This window comes from Tursiops truncatus, chromosome 5, assembly GCF_011762595.2.
Source record: "Tursiops truncatus isolate mTurTru1 chromosome 5, mTurTru1.mat.Y, whole genome shotgun sequence".
Lineage (NCBI taxonomy): Eukaryota > Metazoa > Chordata > Mammalia > Artiodactyla > Delphinidae > Tursiops > Tursiops truncatus.
In genome coordinates, this window is record NC_047038.1 from 42,954,406 (window position 1) to 42,979,395 (window position 24,990).

At 41.0% G+C, this 24,990-nt stretch overlaps 1 protein-coding gene across 1 annotated transcript in view; it reads left to right on the forward strand.

Annotated features, from left to right (window-relative positions):
- The first annotated feature begins 16,090 nt into the window (after nucleotides 1-16,090).
- Nucleotides 16,091-24,990, forward strand: part of CD38 (CD38 molecule) — a 41,778-nt gene continuing 32,878 nt past the window's right edge. Inside the window, exon 1 of the mRNA XM_019928450.3 lies at nucleotides 16,091-16,428. Within this exon, the coding sequence (XP_019784009.1) occupies nucleotides 16,214-16,428 (215 nt within the window). The 5' untranslated portion in view covers nucleotides 16,091-16,213. The remainder of the gene's footprint in view (nucleotides 16,429-24,990) is intronic.

Sequence of the window (24,990 nt, forward strand, 5' to 3'; positions counted from 1 at the left end):
GGGATGCAGAGATAAGGGAGGAGCAGTCAAGAAACAATAGTGCAGCCTTAGGGCAGGGTCCTGGTTCCGCCTCAAGGGATACACATAACACTATCTTTAAGCTCTTTACAGAACTAAAACCCTCAACAAATGGAAGATGTTAGCATTCTTCATTCCAGAGAAGACCACCTGAGGCCAGATTAAAGGAGTGCACACCCTGCACACACCCTAATCCTTACCGCAACCCCACCCTTGAACAACTGCTATAAAACTCCTCACCAAATCCTCCCGGGTTGGGACACACAATTTTGAGGGGCACGAGTCTTCGGTGTCTCCCTTTGCCTGACAAAGCAATAAAGGTATTCTTTTCTACTTCACCCAAACTTTGTCTCCAAGATTCGATTTGGCACCAGTGCACAGAGACCAAGTTTTCAGCATCAGGTACATCACATTTTGTTTATACATTCATTAGTTGATGGACATTTGGGTTGTTTCTACTTTTTGGTTATTATGATAATGCTGCTATGAACATTGGCCGGGCAGGGAGTTTCATCTGGTTTGTTCACTGCTGATATAGTAGTGCTGGCGTATGGTAAACTCAACACAGGTATTAATTAAGCAAATTGAAAAAATGAATTAATAGCTGTCTGATGAAGACATAAGTTTTCCTTATATAGTAAGCATGAATAAAATATCTTTGTTTGAACATTAAATATGGCATACAGTTTCTTTCTTCTTTCCCTTCCTTCCTTCCCTCCTCTCTTTCTGTCTCTCTGTCTCACTCTCTTTCTTTCTTACTGAAAAAAAAGACCCCTATCTTACACTACTCACAAAAATTAACTCAAAATAGATTAAAAACTTAAATGTAAGACCTGAAACCATGAAGCGCCTAGAAGAAAATGTAGGAAAAGGGCTCCTTGACATGTGTCTTGGCAACGATATTTTGGATATAGTACCTAAAGCACAAGCAACAACAACAAAAATGAGCAAAAGCAGCTACATCAAACTAAAAAGCTTCTGCACAGAAAAGGAATCAATCAACAAAGCGAAAAAAGCCCTGTGGAATGGGAAAAATATTGGCAAACCATATATCTGATAAGGGGTTAATATCTAAAATGTATAAATAAGTCATACAACTCAACAGCCAAAAAAATATCAAATAATCCAATTTAAAATGATTTCACTTGTATGTGGAATCTAAAAACAAAAATAATAAACTCATAGAAAAAGAGATTAGATTTATGGTTACTAGAGGCAGGGTTTGCGGGGAGAGGGAATTGGAGAAAGGTGGTCAAAATTCCAGTTACAAGGTAAACAAGTACAGTTGACCCTTGAACAGCATGGGTTTTGAACTGTGAGGGTCCACTTATATGCAGATTTTTTCAATAAATATAGCACCTATATTTTCATTTCACAGATCTTTAAATTAACTACGTATGGGGAAAATTTGTGTTCAGAGACCACAATACGGAGAATAGAAAGAACCAGGGTTTGAGTGCTGATTCCATCCAAACTATTTCAGCTTCTTGCCCTTGGGTGAGTCTTTTATCAGTTCATTTGTTTTACTTCAGAGATAGCAGTATGTGGTTTTTTGACTACATGGCAGTTGATCCCTAACCTCCACATTGTTCAAGGGTCAACTATACTAGGGATGTAATGTACAGCATGATGACAAGAGTTAGCACTGCCGTATGATATACATGAAACTCCTAAGAGTTCTCATCACGAGGAAATTTTTTTTTCTCTTTTTTCTTTCTCTCTCTTCTTTTTGTATCTATATGAGATGATGGAAGCTAACTAAACTTATTCTGGCAGTCATTCTGTAATATATGTAAGTCAAACCATTACGCTGTACACCTTAAATTTATACAGTGATGTATGTCAATTATATCTCAATAAAACTGGGAAAAATGAAGACAAACACACTGAAAAAAAAAAATGGGATTTTGAAATTCCACTCTGGCTGTGTAATTCTGAGCAACAGCGTTTTTTTCGGTGTCCAGTGTGCCACCCTATCATTCTAAAAGGAAAAACGGTTAGTGTGAAATTTAAATGAGATAATACTGCATATAATAATGCATGTATGGGATAATATAGGCACACGTTAAAGTGCTAAAAAAAAAAAGGTAGTTTCTTTACTCTTACCTTTAGGCTGTTCATAGCTGGTAGCTGGAAAACCAAGCTCTAGGACTCTATGTAAAATATGATAAAATAATTTATGAATGAGGACCTAGTGAAATTCTAATTTTAGTTTATTCACTATTCACTCACTCCTGCTACTACTCTTCTGTCAATGAGCTTGTATCATGATGTGCATAACAATCAATTATCCTTAGTTAATAAGAATTCTTTCTCCAGAATAGAATATAGACCTGTACAGGGCAGACACCTTGGCTTTAAAGTCTTTATATTCTTAGAATATAGTCCACAGCCAGGTGCATAGAGTAGGTTCAATGTATAGTTTTGAAGTGTGAACATGAGTGAACAAGTAAATTTTTGTGACATTAACTTTAGTGTTTATGACCATTTTCTTTTTTGTGAATCGTTTTCAGACTTAATTATAAACTATGCATTTATATATATGTGTGTGTATGTATACAACTGTATATATTTTGTCTGCATCATATATACGAAAGCATATGTACAATCTGCTGAATATACTTATGATTGTACCTGTACTTTTAGCAGAAGACTTAAAGCAAGCAGTGATGTCATAAGTAGTTTAATAGCTAGAAAAAGATAGTAATACATACTATGATAAAGACAATCATCTATAAAGCAAAGCAGAAAAAATTGTCTATTCCTGAGGGGAGATAACTGAACAGATCATTTAAAGGGTCAGTTTGTCTTACATCTTGTAACCATTTTACCTTTTGGGAAATTTTTTCTAGGTGAATTTCAACTTCTCCAGAGGTATTGATACAAATGCAACAAGTAGTATGAGCAATAGCACAAACAACTCCTTGTTTAGCCAGCATAGGATCTAAGGCAACCCCGTTATCTAATATTACTTGGGCTAAGGAGTTTAGGCATGTCTGTTGTGCTGCAATGCTTTAGGTATCTTGGTATCCTGCTAACATGGATCTCTTGACTCTGTAATGAAGAGAAAAAGGAGGTTAATCTGTTTCCTTATATACAGACAATGCATAATATAAACCCAATACAAATAAACCTTCTATTTTCCAGCTATGAAGACATTTATGCGCCCATCCTTGGGAAGGCGTGTCAATTTCAGTATCACACGTGAAGACAAAACCTGGGGAAGTGCAGTGACCCCTCCCGGAGTGCTCTTACTGGAAGTTTTGTCAACACAACATCAAACCATGTGTCATTTCTCTTGCAAGCTTTCCGAAAGTCATTTGTGTGGTATTTAACATGTGGGAGTTGCTGGCATAATTTACTCACCTTTTACTCTTCAAGACTTTATTCAGTTTAAGTAAGGGGAAGAACAAAGCAGTCTGGGGTTATTGTGCTTGATCTCTAAGGATTGAGGATGGTATCAGACAAGGACTGGACATGTTAATCTGTTGAAAAATTTGAACTTGTAAAGTTAGGGAGGTCGGTCTAGGTGGATGGTAACATTAGGAAGACCTGAAAATTTGGTGACAGGTATTATGAGAGGCTTATATCAGTCTTGTATTGACCTGGGAATTTGATGACAGATCCAACAATTGGTTAGACTGCCCTCAGTAGCTATACTTTGTGACAACGTTGCTAAAGAATTTTCTTTCTGTCCTGTAAATTGGGGCAAGAGTTAGCTAGAAGTAAAACAATAGCTTTCAATTTTGATAGGGAGACAAACATTTGGTAAACAATTCAACTGAGCTAGTAGGATGGATCATACAGGCCTGGCCCGGATTCTTGGGTTACAGCTGTCTACTACTGCTGTCGCCTTCTTCTCATCTTGTGATCCTTAAAAAAATTAGGCTACTTCATGTTACGTTTAGAAATATTTAATTTGTAAGCACTTGTTTTTAATTCAATCAAATACACCTCTTTTACCATCCAGAGGTAGAAACATATATTTGTAACCTACATACAGACATCTAGATAGACGTAGAGATCACATAGTTTTCATTTTAAAACTTAGTCATGAATCATGCTTTTCAATATAAAACTCATTGGCTCATAAATAATAGTAAGAATAAGTTTACTTGCTTGAGTTTTCAAAGGCCTCCCCACCCCCGCCTTTTTTTTCTTTTAGTTTTAGGTTCTACTAATTGAGTCAAAGCCATAGTCTCAGGCAGTGTGGGATGTGTCTACATTTCAAGGACATGATAAAAGAGTTACAGCTTTAATCTTTCTCCTAGGAATAGTTTTGTTTTCTCAGGGTGAGAAGTTTGAAAAACTGTTTTATCATGCTAACTTTCTCTAACTGCACACACAAAAACCAGTTTGGGAATGTCAAAAGAGCCCCATCTTGGCCATTTCAGGGTGAGAGAATTATTGTACTTACAAGTATTGGGTCCATCTCAATTGTACATGAATTCAGCTGGAGTTCCAGTGGGTGGCTGAGAGATGGTAGGCTTTAGAAGCACAATTTTCCATTTTCTTTCAGTTTCATTTTACTGTAAAGTACAAATCCTTCCAATTTTAAGCCACATTAAAAAAGATTAGCCAACTCAGTTCACTCCAAAGTTCCCTCTAGGTCTTTCCTTCCCAGAAATGCCCTCTAGGTTCCTTGCTTAGAAATTCCCCTTACGTCCTCTGCCTAAGAACTTCCTACGAGGTCCCCTGCTAGGAACTCCCCTCTAGCTCCTCTGCTTAGGAAATTCCCCTTAGGTCCCTTTCACCTAGGAAATATACTGGTACCCCCTTAAGACTCCAAGTCTTAAGATAATAGCTCAAATAAAAGTTTTGGAACATTACCCAATACAGGGAGATCCAGATATCAGGAAAACTCACTGAAGCACCTGAAGAGTGATGTGAAGCTGGGGGTAGGAAGGGCAGGGGTGCTCACAAGGGGCCCATGCTTGGTACCAAAGTAGACTACAGGTGAGTTTTTCTGATAACCAGCAGACTATATCAAACAATGTCGATGGAAATAATCAATAAACAATTTATAATAGGAATAGAAAAGTGTTTTATTTGAGCCAAACTGAGGACTATAGCCCAGGAGACTCAGGCTTAAGAAGTAGTTGAATTGTGTTCCATTAGACTACAAAATGGGGGAGTCTTATAAAGGCAAACCCCCCCAAATTACACGTCATTTGTCAAGAATCATAATTGGAGCTGGCAAGAAGTAAGGATGCTTGATAAAACGATTGGTTGGGGTCTGAAATGGTTGCACAGTTACAAGGGAAGAACTTGAGATCATAAATTTGCAATTGGCAGCTGGCAGCAGATGTAGTTTTGAGAATAGTTGGTGGTGTCCTTGAGTCTGATTCAGTTCAGAAAATTCAGTTCTCAGTGTTGCAGGACTGTGTCTGAAACCACAGTGGCCACCAGGCTTCATTTTGGATGCCTGGACCACAGTTATTCCATTTTGATTTTTAAATGCATTCTTTTCTTTAATGGTTAAAGCAAATGCACAATGTATGTTTTAACAGGCCACAAAACAGGCTGTTCTAGTTAGCATAAAGTTTAAGTTAAATCGTGTATAAGCCAGAATGACTTCCTCATACCTTGATATGGGAAAATTTCTTCCATTTTTTTTTTTTTTTTTTTTTTTTTTTGCGGTACGCGGGCCTCTCACTGTTGTGGCCTCTCCCGCTGCGGAGCACAGGCTCCAGACACACAGGCTCAGGGGCCATGGCTCACGGGCCCAGCCGCTCCGCGGCATTTGGGACACTCCCGGACCGGGGCACGAATCCGTGTCTCCTGCATCGACAGGCGGACTCTCAACCACTGCGCCACCAGGGAAGCCCCTCTTCCAATTTTTTAATGATTACATATAATGATTACATACAAAATATTTTGTAATTCCCAGTTCTTCAGATTTTTGTCCTTTATCTTCTAACATCAAGAATAATATTTTATTCAAATTCCAGAAGTTATTGTAAGAAAATCTTAAGGGATGTGCCCAGAGGACTTTTTTTTTACCATAGCATAGCGAAAGATTGGAAATAGTTGAAATTGAGATAATGATCAAATAAACTATGGTAGCACAATACTGTGGAAGACTATGCATTATTAGAAATACTACTTATGAAGAATTTTTGGTTTTATTTTTATTATTTTTAATTTTGTGGCCGCACTGCGCAGCTTGAGGGGATCTTAGTTCCCTGACAAGGGATCGAACCCACGCCCTTGGCAGTGAGAGTGCAGAGTCCTCACCACTGGCCCTCCAGGGAATTCCCTGAAGAATTTTTAAAGAGGATAAAGTATCTGTGTTAAAATTCTAGGGTATAAATGTTAGGAAAATCGTATATATATATATGTATACATATACATAACAACAAATTGTTAATATTAATGATATTTATTTCTGAATGAAGTTATGAGTAATTTTATTTTTGTCTTTGTAGTCTTCTTAATTTAGAAAATTACATATGAGCACAAAGCTGATATTATAAAAAAAAATTATTTTTAGAGCTGTTATTTTTCAAGAAGGGATATCTTTCTAAAAGATAAATTTGAACTTTGCTTAGACTACTAATTATTAAGTAAAATAATCAGAATTTTACAATTTATTAGGTTGAAATAAATTTAGGTTCGGAAAACAAAACAACCAAGATGTTCTTCAGTAGTGGAATGGAAAAATAAACTGTGGTACATCCGGACAATGGAATATTATTCAGGGCTAAAAACAAATGAGCTATCAAGCCATGAAAAGCATGGAGGAATCTTAAATGGAGGTTATTAAGTGGAAGGAAAAAAAAAACAATCTGAAAAGGCTATATGCTGTATGATTCCAACTATATGGCATTATGGAGAAGAGAAAACTATGGAGACCGGAAAAAGATCAGTGGTTGCCAGAGGTTAGGGGGAAAGGAATGATGAATAGGGAGAGCACAGAGGATTTTTAGAGCAGTGAAATTATTCTGTATGATACTATGATGGTGGCTACATGTCATCATGTATTTGTCAAAACCTGTTCAGTATGCAACACCAAGGATCAATCTTAATGTAATCTACGGCCTTTGGGTGATTATAATGTGTCAATGTAGGTTTCTGGATTGTAACAAATGTGCCCCGCTGGTGGTGGAGGTTGAGGGTGGGCAATGCAGCAACACAGTGGACGCGTGGGAGAAGGGGGTATATGGGAACTCATTCTTTTCTGCTCAGTTTTGCTGTGAATCTAAAACGGCTCTAAAGACTTGTTTATTTAAAAAAAACAAAACAAAATTAGCAAACCAGTGAATGATTTTCAGTACCCTTACTTTCAATGAATTCTATTTGGTGCTTTCTTTTGAGTGTTCTGTTTATTTTGTTTTTAGCCTGCTCTGAAAATCGCTAGGTTGAGAAAACATCATTTCACAGTTGCCTCTTAGATATTCAAGAATGTGTTCCTCCTCCCAGCTGAGATATTTGACCTTTAGCCTCTCTGTGTTGGAATATAAGAATGGAAAGCACAAGTGTCCCAGGGAATCAAGTAAACATCTTATAAGAAAATCCGTTGAGAAAATTTTGGCATGACTTTTGGGGTGTTCTGGGTGGTTTGAAATGCATATGTGGAATGACTAATGTATAAACTTTGCCCAAGTTGCTATGAGTGGGCTAAATTTGACACCAATGAGTGTGCTTTTCTGTTGTCTTTGAAATTCAGCATCTATTCACCCTTCTTCTGGGGATGATATCCTGATTGTCCTGTGGAGAACTTCCCCTCATGTGGGGCTCTACCCCCACCCAGTTCAGGCAGCAGGAGATTCAGACCTAGTCCAATAAGAGCATGCCAGGCCCTGGCCACAGTGATCAGCTCAGAGCTAATGGCAAGGATTTTCTTAAGTGATTGGAATGAGAGGTGTGTGTGTGTGTGTGTGTGTGTGTGTGTGTGTGTGTTTTCTCAGCTAAGAGGCAGTATGGTGTAGAAGAGCATGCATTCTGCACCCCATGGCTTGGGTTTGAATCCCAGTTGTCCAGTTCCACTACCCACTGGCTTGGTGACCTTGGGTAAGTCACTCATTCTTTCTGAGTCTCAGTCTTCCCCTGTAAAATGGGGCCAAGAATGCTCCCTATCTCATGGATTGTTATGGGGATTGAATGGGTTAATATTTGTAAAGCCTGGCATGATGTTTGTCTCCTTGGTGTTTTCACTTGGGCATGTGATGGGCATCTCAAATTTAACACTCTCCAAATGAATTCTTCTTTCATTGTCTTCTGCAGCTCAGTGAATGACATCTCCAGCCTTCCTGCTGCTCAAGCCAAAAATCCTTGGAGTTGTCTTTGATCTCTCTCTTTTTCTCTCTCTGTCTTTTTTTTTCCCCACTGTGCTGCACAGCACGTGGAATCTTAGTTCCCTGACCAGGGATCAAACCTGTGACCCCTGCAGTGGAAGTGCGGAGTCTTAACCACTGGACTGCCAAGGAAGTCCCTCTCTTCGTCTCTTTACTCCATAAACAACTCTCAGTTCTGCCTTCAAAATATACCCACAATTCAGCCAACATCCCCTGAAGTCAACGTGGTTCAAGCCACCATCATCTCCTGTCTGGATTACGGCACCATAGCCTCCTAAACGTTCTCCCTGCTTCTGCTCTCACCCACTTTAGTTTATTCTCAACAAGCTGCCAGAGTAAGCCTGATAAAACTAAGTCAGATAATGTCACTCTTCTGCACCGTGAGTGTCCATCTACCCTCCCTACCCCCCACACATGGCATCACATCTCCTGCCTCTTCTCCCACTTCCTCCCATCTTGCTCTCTCTGCACCTAGCACCTGTTACCTGCCCTTGCTCTTTTCTTCCCTCTGCTGGGACCCTGTTTCCCCCCATATCATGTGGCTACCCCATCTTCCTCAGATCCTTACTCAAATGGCATCTTCTCAGTGAGACTTTCCTTCGCCCTCATTCCAATGTTGCAATCCTCCCTCCCACCTCCCTTGTCCTTATCTCATTCCCTGATTATTTTGTTTCTTAGCTCTCATCGTTACCTCACATGCCCTATGGTTTACTTACATATTTTGTCCATTATATGTCTGCCCCCTCCCATTAGAATATACGTTCCATAAGGATTGAATTTTTTAAACTGCTGTATACCCAGTACCTCAAACAGTTCATGGAAATGCCTTCAACGTATACAGTGATGTATGTCAATTATTTCTCAATAAAACTGGGGAAAAGAGGTTAAAAAAATGAAACAGTTCATGGAACATAGTAGGTGCTCGGTGAATATTTAATGCATGAATGGATGAATATATGAATGAACGAAGAAAGATTTGCATTGAAGTGTGATATTCATCAACACGCAGTTTTGTAGTGTCTACTAGGTGTCAGAGACTTGCTAGTCATTGGGATCGTACCTGAGAAAAAGACTGCTTCGAATTAAAGTCTAGTGAAGGGCAAGAGGAATGAGGAAACTGATCAAAAACAAATGAACAGAAAAAACAACCAGGAAGTATAGGGTGCATGTGGAAACTCATGACAGGAATGAGAGAGCTTGTAAAAGATTCTAGACATGGGGTGTGTAAGCTGTCATCTGAAAGTTCAGGAAAGAGCAAGGAACTAGATGAAGAGGTGGAATGTGGGGAGAGCTGAGAAGTTGCTAAATCTGTTAGGTTAAGGTTAGCCCTAACTGAGGAAGTGGCTCTGTTGATAGATCATAACAAGCAAGCCAGGGCACTGCAAGAAGAGCAGACAGCTCAAGTGAATTGAAAGCAATCCAAGGCATTCTGCCAAGTCCTATTAAATCTGTTTCATTGAAAATACAGAATAAAGAGTGAATGACGTGGCTTTGTTATGTTTCAAGATATGGGAGGAGAAAACGTGCAGCTTTCCTTTTCACAAGACTACGAGGAGAAAACAAAAACCCAGATGACAGGCTGTGCTGTGTTTGACATCAATGAGTGGGCGTTTCTGTTGTTTTCGATATTCAGCATCTATTCACCCTTCTTTTGATTTGAAAACACATTAGGGAGACAAACGCCTTCCTAGGGAAAGAAGTCCACCCTGAGCTTCCAGGTGATGCTCAGAGCCTCATGGCTGCCACGGATGCATGCCCAAGAATGTGTTTCCAGAAGTTCTCACGCTGGACCACAAATCCTCTGTGAGAACAAGTTGAGTCTGTCAACTCTGGGCCAGCACAGAGTGGGAACCCATTAACTATCTGCTGCCTAAGGACGTAGAGGTAGGGTTGGTAGGACAGGCTTGAAATGAGATTGTCTGGGTTCAAAACCCTTGTTGATTAACTAACTTTGGCCAAATTACTTACCTTTCTTTTCTTTTTTTTTTTTTTTTTTTTGCGGTACGCGCGTCTCTCACTGCCGCGGCCTCTCCCGCAGCAGAGCACAGGCTCCGGACGCGCAGGCCCAGTGGTCACGGCTCACAGGCCCAACCGCTCCGCGGCATGTGGGATCTTCCCGGACCGGGGCGCGAACCCGCATCCCCTGCATCGGCAGGCGGACTCTCAACCACTGCGCCACCAGGGAAGCCCCAAATTGCTTACCTTTCTAAGCCTCCGATTCCTCATCTGCAATATGGGAATAATAAAGTATTTACATGATGACAATATTGTAGGCTATTGTACACAAAGTATTCGACACTAATTGATGTTAGTAATTATTACTGGAGGAAAAAGAATTATGTAATTAATCATAGCCTCTCCGCTCCCCTCCCTTCAACACTGCACTTTACTTCTCAGATGAACAACAAATGCCCACTGATGGGTGGGTTTTAGCTGGTGAATCTGATGGAGAGGGAGTTGTTCATTCTGCAGGCATTGCTTGAGTGCCAACTGCCTACTAGGCATTGTCCTGGTGCTAGGACAAAACATAAGCTCTTGTGGAGCTGGGCTTCTGGTGAGAGGCATGGGGAGAGGAGGAAGCCCCTTTTCTAGAGGCTGTACCACGCGGAAGTTGGTTGCTCTTTGCTTTATGCATACACTCCCAGGTTCTTACAGCCAGCCTGAACACTGGGAGAGTACCGGATAAAATGCTCAGCTCAAAGAGCTACCTAGGGATGGGGAGCTGGGATTTGAGCCTGGGCTTAGTGTTTTGGGGAAGGATATATGGCCTGGCAGAGACCACATTTGCACAGTGAGGAGGAAAGAGCAGAAATTTAAATATATATATATATATATATAATATTATATATTATAACTACTTTTAAAGCTGTCAGAGATTAGAAAAAAAGGCTGGAAGGAGAAATACCAAAATGCTAATGGTAGTTGGGTTAGGGTTTTGGAATGGGAGTAGAGGCAATGTTCTTCTTTTCTCTATTTCCAATTTTTTAAATGTGATTGTATTAGTTGAATGATTTAAAAATGACTAGTGAAGCTGACCAAGGAAAAAAAGAGCTTGAAACCCACATTCTAGGACCAGCACTTCCACTAACCAGGTGTGTGGCCTGGGGGTGGTCACTCCTCTGGTGCCCCAGACATCCCATCGTCTGCCCCCAGTTCGCCCTACAGGTCTGTTTCCATGTCTCTCTCTCTCTTTTGCAAACCTTCCTTGCCCTTCCACAGCCTCATCTAGTGTTACTGTCTCTCCAAAGCCTTCCGAAAATCTACTCTGACTCACCGCCATCCTTCCTGTCCTCACGCAGCTCCCCCATTATTAGTGCTTCTTTGTTGAACACTTGCTAAGGGGTCACTCAGCTATTCTCTCTATATGTTACCGGATTCAATGCTCAAAATAATTCAGTGATGCACGCAGATTTTTTTGTTTGTTTGTTTTTCAGTACGCGGGCCTCTCACTGTTGTGGCCTCTCCCGTTGTGGAGCACAGGCTCGGGACGCGCAGGCTCAGCGGCCATGGCTCACGGGCCCAGCCGCTCCGCGGCACATGGGATCCTCCCGGACTGGGGCACGAACCCGTGTCCCCTGCATTGGCAGGCGGAGTCTCAACCACTGCGCCACGAAGGAAGCCCGAGGCTTTTTTTTTTTTATTGAAATACAGTTGATTTACAATTCTGTGTTAGTTTCAGGTGTATAGCAAACTGATTCAGTTATATATATGTGTTTTTTTCAGATTATTTTCCATTATAGGTTATTACCAGGTATTGAATATTGTTCCCTGTGTCAATGGTTAATCATCATTGTTTATCTATTTTATATATATGTAAGTATGTATCTGTTAATCTGTAACAGTGTGTATCTGTTAATCCCATACTCCTAATTCATCTCTCCCCCCTCCCTTTCCCCTTTGGTAACCATAAGTTTTGTTTTCTATGACTTAATTCCTGCAGATCTAGTCTCAAGCAAACCCTGGTCTAGTTGGAGAGGACACCTTGAAGAAATTCTCTGGTCTGGGTGATCCACACCAGAGCTTTTGGGTTCTGTATTGTCCCAGGAGATCCACTGGCATCTGTGTTCTTCTGCTAGGAAAGTGTACAACTTGGAGACCTAACTCAGTTTGGGAGCTCAGTGGGGTCAGGAAACGCTTTCTGAGGAAGTCACATTGAAGGAGCTCAGCAGGGGTTGGGTAGGGGTGGGGAGGTAATGGCATCTGTGAAGGCCCAGCATCAGGAAAGAGCTTCGGTTGGTTGGAGACAGAGAGAAGGGCCCCAGGACTGGAGTGCCATAGGGGCTGGAGGGCGAGGTGCCCCTGGAGGCTGGAGGCTTCCATGCCTGCTTTCTGTGTCTAGAGCAAGCAGGAAGTTGGAGTGGGTAAAGTAATCAGAGTTAGGTTTCAAAAGCTACATCATCACAAAGCATGGCTTAAAAGAAGGAAACCCTCGCTGACTGACTTCTCTTTAGCTTCCTGACCCCTTAACAACACGCTGGGAACCTCTGATGTCCCCACCCCATCCTCCCTCCTGGTCTCCTGAGCTGCACTGGCCCCACCCACTCTCAGCAGGTGACTTTCTCTATTCACTGAGAAGCAGTCAGAAGCAACTGGCCATCATCAACAATCTAGAAACAATAAATGCTGGAGAGGGTGTGGAGAAAAGGAAACACTCTTGCACTGCTGGTGGGAATGTGAATTGGTACAGCCACTATGGAGAACAGTATGGAGGTTCCTTAAAAAACTACAAATAGAACTACCATATGACCCAGCAATCCCACTACTGGGCATATACCCTGAGAAAACCATAATTCAAAAAGAGTCATGCACCAAAATGTTCATTGCAGCTCTATTTACAATAGCCCAGAGATGGAAACAACCTAAGTGTCCATCATTGGATGAATGGATAAAGAAGTTGTGGCACATGTATACAATGGAATATTACTCAGCCATAAAAAGAAACGAAATTGAGCTATTTGTAATGAGGTGGATGGACCTAGAGTCTATCATACAGAGTGAAGTAAGTCAGAAAGAGAAAGACAAATACCGTATGCTAACACATATATATGGAATTTAAGGAAAAAAAATGTCATGAAGAAGCTAGGGGTAAGACAGGAATAAAGACACAGACCTACTAGAGAATGGACTTGAGGATATAGGGAGCGGGAAGGGGAAGCTGTGACAAAGAGAGAGAGGCATGGACATATATACACTACCAAACATAAAATAGATAGCTAGGGGGAAGCAGCCGCATAGCACAGGGAGATCAGCGCGCTGCTTTGTGACCACCTAGAGGGGTGGGATAGGGAGGGTGGGAGGGAGGGAGACGCAAGAGGGAAGAGATATGGGATCATATGTGTATGTATAACTGATTCACTTTGTTATAAAGCAGAAACTAACACACCATTGTAAAGCAATTATACTCCAATAAAGATGTAAAAAAAAAAAAAAGCGGCCATCCACACGTAGTCGCTGTCAGCAAATCCACCAGCCCTCCTCCCCTAAAGCTATGTCCTCCACCTTCCTTCCGTGAGGGCTGCAGCACCTGCCACACCAGCTCCTGCCTGGGATTCCTCTCACCTACATGCGAGCTCTTCTGCTCCAGCAATTTCCCCTCTCCTGCATTATCAGTTGTTGCCTGTCCACTGGGTTACCCTGTCATCCTACAAACATATTATACAGGTCTCTGCTCAATATCATGTCCTCAGTTCCTTTTGACAAAAAAGGCTCTTCCAAAAAAAGTCAACCAACTTACTGAAGCCACCTTCTCTTCTCACATATTCTCATCAACCTACTCACATCCAGCTTTGTCCTGGACATTCCTCTAAAACTGCTCTTGCCAACTGCACCAGTAACTCCCAAGTGGCCCTCCCTCTGGTGTCAGGGGTCTCTCTGCCCAGTTCTCTCTGCAGGAGCTCTCCTCATCTTTCTGATCTCTCTACACACATGCCCCATGGTGGAACCCTTTCTTTCTGTGTCCGCAGACACTCTCTACATGATCTCATTTATCCTCTTGGCTTTAAAAACTAACTATATGAGAAAGGTTCCCATATTTATGTCTCCAGGGTTGACCCCTTGCCTGAATACCAGATATTTATACCCAATTAGCTACTCGATGTCTGCTCTTGGGGATCTAATAGGCATCTCAAACTTAACACCTCCAAAACCAAATTCTTTCTTCATGCCTTTTCCCCCAAACCAAATCTATTTCACCCCTAGTTCTCCCTTTGCTATACATGGCAATGCTGTCCTTTCTCTGGTCAGTTACTCAAGCCAAAATTCCTGAAATCATCTTAGACCCCTCTCTGGTAAACCCCACATCCAACTCATCGGTTAATGCCATTGCTTATGCTTTCAAACTACATCAAGAATCCAACTTCCTTTTTTCTTTGCTGCTTTTGTTACTACTCTCCTGGTTAAAGTCATCATAACTGGTCTCCATCTTTCTATCCTTGCTTTCTCACAATTTATTCTCAGTGCAGAAGCCAGATTGAGCCTTTAAAATGTCATGCCTGATCAAGTCACTCAGTGACCTTGAATAGGTTAAAAATAAAATTCACAGTCCAAAAAGTCCTATCTTGTCCTACAGGGCCATGGGTGACCTGGCCTCCTCCTACCCTCTGAACTTCTCTCCTGCTCTGCCTCCATTACTCTTGCACCCCAGCTCCAATGGCATCCTTGCTGCTCCTGGAACAGGCCAAGGGCTTTTCTGCCTTAGGGTATTTGCACCTGCTCTCCCCTCTGTCTGGAAATTGTTTGCCCCAGGAAGTCTCTTGGCTTGATCTTCCACTTGCCTTAGGTCTCTGCTGAAATGTCACAGATGCTCCTAGTGCTAGGAAACCTTGAGAGAGGTGATGCAGGGGGCATCTGGGAAAAGCTACTGGATTATTTGTTGAACCACTACTTTGAGTACTTACTGCATGACAGACACTTCCAAGCAACACCTCATGGATTACAAAACTGCATCCCCTCCACAGCCTCAGGGAGCAGGTAGGAATAGCTAACACTTAGTGAGTGCTTACCATGTGCCAGGCTAAACACTTCGTAAATATGAGCTCATTTAATCCTCATAACAGCCCCATGAAGTGAGTACTGCTATGGTGTCCACTTTACATCTGAAGCACAGAGAGGTCAAGTAACTTACCCCACATCACCCAGCCAGAGCTCAGTTTGAACCCATAGCTTAATCTGATGCCGATGGAGAGAAGGCATAAGGCTTAAGTAGATCCTTTACAGGGGGCTGAGCAGGTATTCCTCAACGTTATAAGTAGAGGTAGAGCCTTCCTTTGCGGGCCGAAGGCATTGCATGTACACAGGTACGGAGGCAGACAGTCGCCTTGACACTGTCCAGGGAGCAGGTGTGGGTAAAGTGTAAAGTGCGGCTTGATAAAGGGAGCAGACTGACGACTGAGGAGTATAAGGCTGTACTCTGTCTGTTCTTTGAGTGCCTGTCAAGTAAAGTCAAAGTGGTGGCTCTCTGCTCAGAAGTCGGGAAGTGAACGGCTGTAGTAGGTGCTGAAGGCTTTGTTTTTTTTTTTTTTTTTTAACATCTTCATTGGAGTATAATTGCCTTACAATGGTGTGTTAGTTTCTGCTTTATAACAAGGTGAATCAGTTATACATATACATATGTTCCCATATCTTTTCCCTCTTGCGTCTCCCTCCCTCCCACCCTCCCTATCCCACCCCTCTAGGTGGTCTCGAAGGCTTTTTAACACCTTGAAATCCTTGTTGGTCGAGCGACCGCGATCGAAGAACTTTGAAGGAGGGGATGGGGGTGGGAAAGGAAGCGGAGAAAAGGCAAGTGAGAGATAAAGGGGAAGTGCAGTTTCAGAACCAAGCTAGCTCTCTCCTCCCTGCCCGCCCAGCCTCCAGCAGCCTCTTCTCCAACTTCGCCCGGGCGACCCGCGTTGGAACCCATGGCCGACTCCAGACCCAAGAAAGCCAAGATCTGTCTCTGCATATTTCTATGTCTTCTGGTGGGGGGGATCATCGCGGTGGTGGTCGGAGTCCGGATGTGGCGCCACTCGTCCGAGAACATGAAGTGGAATGGGACGGGCAGCACTGCCCGTTTTCAAGAAATCATCCTGGAGCGATGCTACAAGTACACCCAGTCGGTGCAGCCGGAGCTCAGGTGAGTCGGCGTCTTTGGCGCATGGCGGGGCACCGCGCGCGGTGGTGGCTGGGCACAGCTGGGCACAGCCGGACCGTGCGCTCCGAGTAGCCGTCAGGATTGCCTGAAACAAAGCATCGACTGTTCCGAGTCAGCTGAGAGCCCGCGGGGCAGTGCTGAGTAGGGAGTCCGGGCTCGCGAGTCCGAGCGCCAGTCCCCAGAGGTGCAGGCGGGCGGTGGCGAGCGCGCTGCTCCTTGGCCCTTGCGCTCAACTGGCGGACACTTGTCAGAGACGCCCGGAGCCCGGCCCCATTTGGGACCGCAGCCCCACTCGGCCAAGAAGCCGGGAAGTTGCTGGCGTTTCCTACATTTCATGGGGTTTGCGTTCGCCATCTCTGACCCAAAAGCGCCCCGGACAGTTACAGACACCTGGTGAAGTGGCTTGCGGAGCCTGAGGTGGGAGGATGGTGTCTGAAGGGCCCGATCACTGAAGTTAGTTTCATTCATTACTATAAAACAACATCCCGATTCTTTTCGTGCGCCCTGAAATGAATGTGACCACAGCGTCCAATAACAAAGCAAAACAAAGCGGTAACAACTTAAAAAAATTTTAAAGATAAAACACACGGTAAAGTGCATCTGCTTAATGATTCCGTTCAGACCCTAGAAACACCACCCACATCAGTCTACGGAACTTTCCGGAAGGTTCCTCGGGCCCTCTCCCAGCTAGCTTCTAATCTCTCCCCATAGTGAAACGCTTTCTTGACTTCCATTCTCAGGGCTTGGTTTCACCCGGAAAACTCATTTTTCGAAGTTGTACATAAAGCAGAATAAGCTGGGAAGTAAAACGTTGCTTCTCAGGCTGCCAAAGGCGGACAGGGGAGCGGCGATTTTCATCTGTGTGCCTGAGATCAGTTCCGCCTCCAAACACCCGTGATCCCAGGGGATGAGCCCTGAGACGCACCAGGGAATTCCTAAATTTTATGTTTGTATCTGTTTTCTCTGACCCTAAAAAGCTTGGTTCCTAATAACATTAATATAATTATGTATTCGTTTTCATATATACAAATAATATGTATGTATGTATTATTATTATTACTAACAAAATATCTAAATGTCTTTATGGTTCTTTTTGTCCTTAGGATATAGGATACATCCACTAGTGATGAATAGTGATGTATAGAGCATGTACCACTGTCTGACACCTTATTAAAGGCATCCTTCTGGCTGTTGGGTTGAAAATAGATGGTAGTGGGGCAAGGACAGAAGCATGGAGGCCATGGAGTTCTTGTAGCAGTTCAGGTGAGAGGTGATTGAGACTTGGATAGTGATGGATGGTGATGAGAAGGGGAAATATTCTGGATACATTTTGAAAGTAGATTCCATGTGATTTGCTATGGACTTGTGCATGGGATGTTAGAGAAAAAGAAGAAATGAGATTTGTGGGCTGAGTTACCAGAAAAATGAATTTCCATTTATCAGAAAGGGAACTACTGGGATGAAGCAAGTTGGGAAAGAAAACACTGGTCTGGCTTTGTACATAGTAGTTTTGCAATGTCCATTGACAATCAAGTGCAGATATTGAATAGGAAGCTGGTTTCTTTGAGTCTAGGGTACTAGGGAGAGGTCTGGGCTGGAGATATAAATGAGGAAGTCAACTGTGCAGAGAAATTCAAGCAGATGTTTTATAAGGAGGAAGTGTTAATTGTCTTATTCAAGTGATTCCGACTGGTTAAGTAAGATGAAAACTAAAAATTGACCAATGGATTGATGACTTTGACAAGATCAGTTTTAGAAGAGTGGTCATGGTGAAAGCCTGTCTGGAATGGATTCAAGAAAAAGGTGGGAAGAGAGAAATTGGAGACTGTACATAGACAGCTCTCGCCAGGGGTCTTGCTGGAAAGGAGAGCAGAAATAGTGTGCTGGTTGGATAGATAAGGAGGGATTCAAGATGGAAGAAATTGGGGTTTGAGAGCCAGCTTCTTTAAAGTCGACTGAGAAGTTGTCTAAGTAAAGAATGTTTCCTGGGCTTCCCTCGTGGTGCAGTGGTTAGGAATCTGCCTGCCAGGGCAGCAGACACGGGTTCGATCCCTGGTCCTGGAAGATCCCACATGCTGTGGAGCAACTAAGCCCGTGTGCCACATCTACTAAGCCCGCGTGCCACAGCTACTGAAGCCCGCGTGCCTAGAGCCCTTGCTCCCCAATAAGGGAAGCCACCGCAGTGAGAAGCCCGCGCACCACAACGAAGAGTAGTTCCTGCTTGCAGCAACTAGAGAAAGCCCAACTAGAGAAAGCCTGCATGTGACAATGAAGACCCAATGCAGCCAAAAATAAAATAAGTAAATTTATATTTACTTATATAAATATATATTTATATATATATATTATATAAAAATATATATATATTATATATATATAAATATATATATTTATATAATATATATTTATATATATATAATATATATATATGTAAATATAAGTAAATAATATACTTATATATAAGTATATATAAGCAGAAACTAATACTTAAATAAATATAAGTAAATATATATATAAATATATAAGTATATATAAGTATATATAAGCAGAAACTAATACTTAAATAAATATAAGTAAATATATATATATATTTATAAATATATATATTTATATATATTTATAAATATATATAAATATATATTTACTTATAAAGTAAATATATATTTACTTTATATATATATATATAAAGAATACTTCTAGATTTCTACAGTTTCCTTAGGTCTTTGACAATTGTCCTACCAATAACAAATTCAGCAACATTTTTTTTTTTACATCTTTATTGGAGTATAATTGCTTTACAATGGTATGTTAGTTTCAGCTTCACAACAAAATGAATCAGTTATATATATACATATGTTCCCATATCTCTTCCCGCTTGCGTCTCCCTCCCTCCCACCCTCCCTATCCCACCCCTCCAGGCGGTCACAAAGCACCGAGCTGATCTCCCTGTGCTATGCGGCTGCTTCCCACTAGCTATCTACCTTACGTTTGGTAGTGTATATATGTCCATGCCTCTCTCTCGCTTTGTCACAGTTTAACCTTCCCCCTCCCCATAGCCTCAAGTCCATTCTCTAGTAAGTCTGTGTCTTTATTCCTGTTTCACCCCTAGGTTTTTCATGACATTTTTTTCCTTAAATTCCATATATATGTGTTAGCATACGGTATTTGTCTTTCTCTTTCTGACTTACTTCACTCTGTATGAGAGACTCTAGGTCCATCCACCTCATTACAAATAGCTCAATTTCGTTTCTTTTTATGGCTGAGTAATATTCCATTGTATATATGTGCCACATCTTCTTTATCCATTCATCTGATGATGGACACTTAGGTTGTTTCCATCTCTGGGCTATTGTAAATAGAGCTGCAATGAACATTTTGGTACATGACTCTTTTTGAATTATGGTTTTCTCAGGGTATATGCCCAGTAGTGGGATTGCTGGCTCATATGGTAGTTCTATTTGTAGTTTTTTAAGGAATCTCCATACTGTTCTCCACAGTGGCTGTATCAATTTACATTCCCACCAACAGTGTAAGAGGGTTCCCTTTTCTCCACACCCTCTCCAGCATTTATTGTTTCTAGATTTTTTGATGATGGCCAGTCTGACCGGTGTGAGATGATATCTAATTGTCGTTTTGATTTGCATTTCTCTAATGATTAGTGATGTTGAGCATTCTTTCATGTGTTTGTTGGCAGTCTGTATGTCTTCTTTGGAGAAATGTCTATTTAGGTATTCTGCCCATTTTTGGATTGGGTTGTTTGTTTTTTTGTTATTAAGCTGCATGAGCTGCTTATAAATTTTGGAGATTAATCCTTTGTCAGTCAGCAACATTTTTAAAGTGACTCACCTGGGTCATTTTTACCAAAAAATTCAACTTGGTTTTCATAGAAAACATGTTTTTTTCTTTTTCCACTTATCCAATTTATTTATGAACAATTTAATGAAAGCATATAATTAAAGCAAAAACAACAAGCATAAACATATTCAAGAATAGGTAAATAAAAAACCAAGTAAGTGAAAATGAAAGTCCTTGGGGATACAGAGAGTAGCCTATTAATTGTGTAGAAGATAGGCAACTTGTACAGAGAGAACAGAAAGTGGTTCAGTTAAATACTGGTCAGTTAAGAGACTTTTTTGCAATAAATGAATTTAGAAGTGGTCATGCATTTTTTTTTTTGCCATTAAAGATCTATTTCTTGCCTTAGACCTAGATCAGGTTAGAAAACAACCAGGACAACATTTTCTTTAAATGAACTGTGGTGGAAAGAACAGATGCAAGATAGTGAGAACAAAACAGGAAACTGAATGAGAGATGAATCAAGAATTGTTTTCGTGTGTGTGTGTGTGTGTGTGTGTGTGTGTGTGTGGTGTGTGTTTGTGTGTGTGTGTGTTTCAAAGACTAAGGGCTTGGAAGGGAAGGATTGATTATATCCACGAGTTTTCATAGTTGATATGAGTCGGGAATGGGGGCTCATCTTTTTCAAAAAAATATCACCAGTAAATACCTGCTCTGGAAGCAGGGGGATGATGAGAATCTTGTTATTAAAGACAAAAAATAAAGTGAAAACTGAGGTCAGAAACTTGAAGAATAAATAGAGCGTGAGAATGACATTCTTTTTTCTTCCAATGACATTTTTTTCTAATTATAAAAGTAAAACATGCCCATTTTAGAATACTTGGAAAAATATTTTTAAAATATAGTGAAGAATACAAAATCACTTAACCCCCCAAGTGGAATTCTAAATAGTGGGGCATACCACAATTAAAAAAAAAAAAGTAAGGAGCTTCACAAAAGGAAGCTATAGACCTGCTTAAATGAATGGCTTTAGCTTAGTAGTTTTATAGACATAATTCAAATTTCTTCCATAATGAGGCATTTCAAGAATTGCTAAATTTAGTTCTCCACTTCTTACCTGCTGTATCAAACATGACATATCCACATAGCAGAAAGCTGCCTACCTCTTTAGTCTTTGGATGTTTTTGAAGCAATTAGTAAAGCTTGATTTGAAGAGATACGCAGTTACTTGGCCATGGTCCAGATTTGTCTTGATAGTTCAAAGGTTTGTTTTCTCTTATTATGACTAACAAGCAAATGTTATAAAGTCATTTCTGGCTTTGGTACTTCATGGTGTAAATATTGTGAAATTCATAATAAATTTGCTTCCTGCATTATCTTGGTTTCTAGGAGGAAACATCTGTTTATGAATTAAGTTGTCTAGAGCAGTAATGAAATCTCCTTGGGGATTCTTTAAGTAAAGAAAGACGGAAGACATACAGTTGAAACTGGGAGAGATTTAAAACTACAAAGGACGATGTGAGACTTAGATGAAAGACAATTAATTGCATTTTGGGGATCTGATTTCATGTTTTAATACTTCTTGGTAAAAATTTTAAAAGGTGCTTTGGAAACCAAGGTTATGAACATATCCTTTTTTTTTTTTTTTTTGCGGTATGCGGGCCTCTCACCGGTGTGGCCTCTCCCATTGCGGAGCACAGGCTCCGGACTCGCAGGCTCAGCAGCCATGGCTCACGGGCCCAGCCGCTTCACGGCATGTGGGATCTTCCCGGACTGGGGCACGAACCCGTGTCCCCTGCATCGGCAGGTGGACTCTCAACCACGGCGCCACCAGGGAAGCCCGAACATATCACTTTACAGCTAAAAATTGTACTTTTTGTATTTGACGGGTCTAGTTTTCTTCATTCTTCCCATTCAAGGGACTACTTTCTCCTTCTTCAATATTCCTTATTCCCCAGGTCATATCTCCTCTCCATTCTTTTCTTAAAAAATTAAACATGTTAAGTTATGAAAATGTTAAATGCACTGAAATATTCATAGAACAATGTTACAACTAGCCATTTACACATCGTGCAGAATTAACAGACAATAAAACTTTTGTCATATTTCTGTCAGATCTTTTATTCCCTAGTTTTAAAAGAAATAACATGCTATAGATAAAATCAAAATACCTCCCCCCTCACTTTTCTTTTCTTCTTTCTCAGAGGCAAATACTACTTGTTTCACTTGTATCTTTCTAGAAATGTTCTCTGACTATATAAGTGTATATTCATGTATTCTTTTTTTCTATACACATCCTCTCTTCTGTCTCACTTTTTTTTCACTTAACAGTTTATCTTAATTATCAATGTAGTTCTGTCTCATTCTAATAATATTCCTCTGTATAGATTCACCATATTCTAGACTTGTACTCATGGACATTTAGGTTGTTTTAAAACTTTTGCAATATATTGCAAACCATGCTGCAATAAAATACTTGGAGATGTAAGATAGAATCCTAGAAGCAGAATCACTAAGTCAAAAAATATACCATTTTACATTTTGAAAACATAGTCAGATTTCTCTTTATAAGGCAATTCTCTTCATGAGGCGATGAGAGTTTATTTCCTCATACGTTCACTACACAGGATGTTTTCAAACTTTCTGATTTTTGACAATCTAATAAGGGAAGATGTTACTGAATTTTAATTTTAATTTGTATTTATTTTGTGTTTTTGCCCTGTAGAATAACCTTTGCTTTTTCCACTTACCAATATGTTTTGGTGATTTTGATTACATTATTTTAGAGATTCATTCATGTTGCTATATGAGCACTAGTTCATTAATTTTAACTGCTGTATAGTACGCTGCTGAATGACCGTAACCTACACTTATTAACAGATTCCCTTACTCTCGGTTTTTGCTGACGTAAACAATGCTAAAACCTACATGTCTACTTGCGCTTATGATTTTTTTCTAAGATGTTTACTTAGAGGCAGAATTCCAAATTCATAGAGTATGTCATTTTCACCTTTACTGGGTGTATTAATTTCTTAGAGCTGCCATAACAAAGTACCACAAACTGGGTGGCTTAAACAGTGGGAATTTATTGTCTCACAGTTCTGGAGGCCAGAAGTCTGAAATCAAGGTGTCAGAAGTGTTGGCTCCTTCTGAGGGCTGTGAGGAAGACTCTGCTACCTGACTCTCATTTCTAGAAGCCTCGGGCATTCCTTGCCTAGCAGATGATGTTCTCTCTGTCTTCACGTGTTCTTCCTTCTGTGTGTGTCTGTCTCTGGATCCAAGTTTCCTCCTTTTCTAAGGACACTGGTCATATTTGATTAAGGGTCACCCTTACTCTCATCTTAACTTGATCTTCTGCAAAGATCTTATTTCCAAATAAGGTCACATTCTGAGGGACTGGGAGTTAGGACTTCAGCATCTTTTAGGGGACACAATTTAGCCCATAACAATGGGTGTAACAATGAAGATGCTTTTGGCTGCAAGTAAAAGAATACTCAACTATAAGAGGTTTAAAGCAAGAGATTTTTTATATATACACATGACAAGATATCAGAAGTGGGGTGGTCCTTGGTAGATTCAGCAGCTCACTGATGGCCCAGGATCTTTCACTCCTCCATCTCCCTAGCGTGACTTTCATCCTTGAGCTTCTTGTCACAAGATGGCATCTGCAGTTCCAGGCATTATGTCCTTAGAGAGTGATACTCAGGAACAGAGAGCAGGAGGATGGGCAGGAGTGCCCTCCTTGCAAGTCTCTTTATCAGGGAATAGCATCTTTCCCAGAAGCCCTTCCTCAGCTGCCCCTGTGCTTCCCCTTGAATCTCACTAGCCAGAATTGGCTCACATGGCTGCCCAAACTGTAGAGGAGGCTTGCAAAGTGAGTATTTGATATTTGGAATCACTATGATAGGAGACATGCTTTACCAGTAGGGAAGAAGGGTGAGGAATATCTATTTGGCTTGGGAAGCAACAGTGTCTGCCACGTTACATATGGCCAAACAGGTCTCCAACTTTGTGGTATCAACATCCTTTCACAAAGGCAGTGTGAATTTACTTGTTACTGTACATCCTCACCAGCACTTGGAATTGTCAAACAATTTTCCTCATCTCTTTGTGGCTCTAATTTTTGGTTCCCTGATTACTAATGCAATTGATCATTTTTTAATGCGTTTATTGGTATTCTGGTTTCTTCTGAGGAATGCCTATTTTTGTCTTTTGCCTGTTTTTGTATTGAATTGTTTTTCTTCTTTATACGTTCAGGATTCTAATTTTTTGTCAGTTATGTGGATTGCACATATGTTCTCCCAATCTGTGGTTTGACTCTTGACTTTATTTATTGGGTCCTTTGTCTTACTGAAGATTTTAATGTAATCATATTTATTATTATTATTTTTTTTGCGGTATGCGGGCCTCTCACTGTTGTGGCCCCTCCCGCTGAGGAGCACAGGCTCCAGACGCGCAGGCTCAGCAGCCATGGCTCACGGGCCCAGCCGCTCCGTGGCACGTGGGATCTTTCCGGACCCGTGTCCCCTGCATCGGCAGGCGGACTCTCAACCACTGCGCCACCAGGGAACCCCCATATTTATCTTTTATAGTTGTGCCTTTTGTGTGTTATTTAAGAACTTATTTTCTACCAGAGGTAACAAAAGTGTCACATATAATCTAAAAATTTTAAATGTTTGATTTTCATTAAGCGTTTTATCCATATGGAATATATTTTTGTGTGTGGTATAAAGTAGGAACCTAATTTCA